The 4241-nt window shown below is 32.6% G+C and overlaps 1 protein-coding gene across 1 annotated transcript; it reads right to left on the reverse strand.

Annotated features, from left to right (window-relative positions):
* Nucleotides 1–534: 534 nt before the first annotated feature.
* On the reverse strand, nt 535–3897 carry LOC143056720 (uncharacterized). The gene is made up of 2 exons (XM_076229871.1): nt 3850–3897; nt 535–2283 (listed from the first exon to the last, which is right to left on the reverse strand). The coding sequence occupies exon 2, from the start codon at nt 2276–2278 to the stop codon at nt 584–586; it is 1695 nt and encodes a 564-aa protein (XP_076085986.1). The 5' UTR covers nt 2279–2283; nt 3850–3897; the 3' UTR covers nt 535–583.
* Nucleotides 3898–4241: the final 344 nt, after the last annotated feature.

Below are 4241 nucleotides of genomic sequence, written 5' to 3' on the forward strand. Positions count from 1 at the left end.
ATTCCATGTGTCCGTCCGCATGGGTTAATTTCACAGGATCGTGCTTATATAGATGTTGTTTTGTTATAAGTATGAATGTTTCTACTTAAAACCGGGTTCCTCCACCATGTTATGCCATATTACTGGCATAAGTAATTTAACTACAGTTCGATAATAATATTCTATTCTTCAAACACATAAATCAAGAGAACAAGATAAACTAACATATCATACAAATACGGAATGCAATCCGCATATGAATACACCAAAGACTGGTTAAGGAGAGATAACTCTCATAAAAGTATGTTAACTTTACCAAACGTTTTGGCCATACCAAACTGACATATAACATTAAGAATAAAGTCATCTTTCAATTTTATTTGACTAAAGTGCAGCATATTATAATATATTTTTCTGATGATATAAAGTAAATGTAAAAAAAAATCTCTTTAGTAAATTGCGCCAAACAATAGAATATATAACGAATGTTAAATTTACTGCAATTAAAAAAGTAAGATATACAAATAATTAATATTTAAATAGAACACCCGATATGAATGTAAGACATCTTTTAAAATAGTGTATAAATACAAAGTTTTAAAAGTTATAACTGAACATCATATAAGAATACCTGGCCTCCACGTTCATTACAAACTAACAATTGATTCCATTTATCATTGAAATGAATGCAATATGGACGCTCAAGTCCACTGCTTTTGTCTAGGATACGTTTAATGTGTTGTCCGTCTGATGATATTAAGGTGATACCACCAGCATGATCAGCAGCAAATACTACATCGTTCAATCCACACGTGATACCATACACTTCTTTTAGTAAATCGTTTGTCACTGTCCACTGAGTGTTACCTTGGTTATCACAACAGACTACACTCGTATCGTTCCAGATCGGATAATAAATCTGACCAGAGCTTCCAACGCACAGATTTAATGTTGAATTGCTATCAAATTTATTTTCTGATATCAATGTTCCCGATACTGATATAATTCTGATACCTATAGCTCCATAAAGTATGAAAAGTTTGTCGTCCTTGTATGTTATTCCGGATACAACTTCAGGAGATTCGTATATTGTGTTTAATTGCTCGTTCGTAATGTTGAACGTGCAAACTTTACGTCTTGTACCAAACGAAATTGCAATAATATCATTACCTATATAGGTAATGTCGTAAGGTTTCCATTGCAATTTAAATTCTTTAATAAGACTTCCACTTAAATTGTATATTAGAATTGTTTTGTCTGGCTCATTTACCAACACCATTCCCCCATCTGGTAAAATCTCACAACCGGTCAATCTGATTTCCTCACTCTGAACTTTAAACGAAGTATTTTTCTTTAATATGATTGAGTGTATGTCTGTAACGTATTCTCGTCTTTTGTTAGGTAACATTATCTGCGCTTGTTTTTCTGTAGCAACGTCTATGCACACTAAACTGTCAACTGTTTTGATGGAAACTTCACCCCAAACTTCGACGTCCGTTTGCATCGATTTTAGACCATCTGATAATTTTAATTGTACATCAAATGTTTTCATTTCAGGTTTAGTTTTAAGATCTTTGATATATGAAAGTTCCCTTTCGACATCCTTTTCGATCTCACGAAGAGCCAAAAATATTTGTAAATCTGTAGCATGACTTTTCATCTGACATATGTTAAAGATTGCTTTTTCAACATTTTTTACTTTACTATCTATTATAGAAATGAAACCTTCAACTGATGTCTTGACCTTCTGTTGCTTGTCTCTCAAGTTTTTCTTCATTTCTAATTCTAAAGCGTCCAGATGACAGTTGATCTGTTTCCTTCGATCTGCTATTTCTTTCTGGTATGTTGTAGTTTTCTCATCTATATGTTTTAAGTTACTTCTTTTTTCGTTGCTTATCTTTTGGAAAATGCTTTGAATTTCAGATAAATTTTGCTCGATATTTGATACAGATGACGAGGTTTTTATGTTCTGTACAACATCTCGAAGGGAATCAATCTCACACTTTTTGTGATCTTCTTTCACACATTTGACACAGCAAGGAGAAACATGGTTGGTGCAATAAAATTCATACTTCTCTTCGTGTTCACTGCAGTGGTGTTTGATTTCAAGTGCAGATTGAGGCAGCTTTTGGTAGTCCCTAATTGATATTGTTTCATGACTCTTTGTTAGTTTCCTACGGCTGTGAAGATCACCGCACTCGACACAAAAAGCTTCTTCACATTCGGAACACCACGATGCTGCTGGTTTACAGATATTCTGGAGTTGACAGACATCACATAAGTGTTCTGCTGTCGCCATCTGGCCTGTTAAAAAGAAAACACCAATGTGTATCAGGAAAGAGTCAAAAGAAACTATTTTTTAGATATAGAATTCTGATTTGCAGGTACATTGAAAAAAGACAGCGAATATACCATAGCAAAAAATCACGACAACGAAAAGACAAAAAATAATAACAAAATATTACAAAGAAAAGTATATAAGATTGAGCAACACAAAACACCAAACAGGATGACCATCGGGATTTTCTCTTATCGGGCGTTTTAGTCTTATACCAATATCGATGATAACGGTGATGACAGTTGAATCAGTCATAATAAAGATAAACATAAGTCTTTTTACATGTGATGTACTTTGGCACTCACACCACATCTTCCTATATCTATTTCTCGTTTTATTTTCAAATGTCTCAGTTACTTATTTCAATGACAAAGAGCCTTTATGAACAAGGTTTATACTTTTTTTTTAGAAGAAATTCAAACTGGGATTTACGAATAAAAGAATTTTCCAAATGTTTCATTGATAACAAATAATATGTCAAATTCATATTCATCTACGGCCAATAGCTTGAAACCTGTTATCAATAAGTTGTATCCACTAAAAACTTTCGGTTTTATTTTTCCTATTTCCAACAAAAATATTGATTCAAACTCTTTTACTTCCTCAAGGTAGCTTGTTTCGGTTTTCATTTAATAGTTAAATGGAGTATTCTCTTTCTTTCTTACTTTTTAAAAAATGATACACTTTTTTAAAGTTTAAAATAGAGGCGAATGATTTGAAAATAAACTTACAACGCATGTAAAAAAAAAGACAAAGAAAAATATAGAAAACACAGCATAGAAAAACTTAGGCCTGAACAAAACGAACCCCGACAGGTGCGTCGGCAGGGAAAGCAGATCCAGTCCCGTATTCTGCACCCGCCTTGTGTTCCTAGTACAAACTAAGGTTATTTTTTAAGCATGTATCTGTGTTTTGTTTCGGTTTTCATTTAATAGTTTAATGGAGTATTCTCTTTCTTTTTTACTTTTTAAAAAATGATACACTTTTTTAAAGTTTAAAATAGAGGCGAATGATTTGAAAATAAACTTACAACGCATGTAAAAAAAAAAAGACAAAAAAAAATATAGAAAACACAGCATAGAAAAACTTAGGCCTGAACAAAACAAACCCCGACAGGTGCGTCGGCAGGGAAAGCAGATCTAGTCCCGTACTCTGCACCCGCCTTGTGTTCCTAGTACAAACTAAGGTTATTTTTTAAGCATGTATCTGTGTTAACTTACGTAATTCCTCTACTCTTATCATAGTTTAAGTCTCACTCTTTACGATATCACAAACAACAATCATAAACGTTATGATGTGTCAAAAAATATCAACGACAGAGATACTTAATACGCAATAGAAAATGGTTAACGAACGATTTAAAATTAAATGCCGAGAGTTGACAAATTTTATATGTGTATTGCATGAGATAAGGTGGAGGAATATGTTTCTAAAATTCTATAATTCTCGCTTGTTATTTTATTCTCCGTTTCATTATCATAAAAAGTAATGCAATACAATGTAAACAAATGTTTATGTGAAAATGTTCTTACCCAACAGATTGTATTCATGAGACCAACAAAAATAAACGAAAATGTCTACCCGACAAACAAGGAAGTTCAATATACAAGGAGGTCATGTGATCGCATTTGTGGCCTGTACATTTATCTTTATCTCTACCTTTATCTACCCTACTTGTAACCTATCTCAGATCAACAATTGAAATTGTTGTCTTTGTTTAGTGTTGATATTAATGTTCAAATATCAGCACAAATTTTAAACTGGCAGAGTTAGTTAAATTCGATGCACTCATAATTCAATTACTGAGTCTGAAACATACAAATATTATATTCATTATATATCATATATTTCAAGACCGTATGAGTATTTGGACCGTACGCGTACGGTCCAAACACTCATATAGTCTGGAACATATACAAATGAT

The sequence above is a fragment of the Mytilus galloprovincialis genome, chromosome 13 (genome assembly GCF_965363235.1).
Source record: "Mytilus galloprovincialis chromosome 13, xbMytGall1.hap1.1, whole genome shotgun sequence".
NCBI lineage: Eukaryota > Metazoa > Mollusca > Bivalvia > Mytilida > Mytilidae > Mytilus > Mytilus galloprovincialis.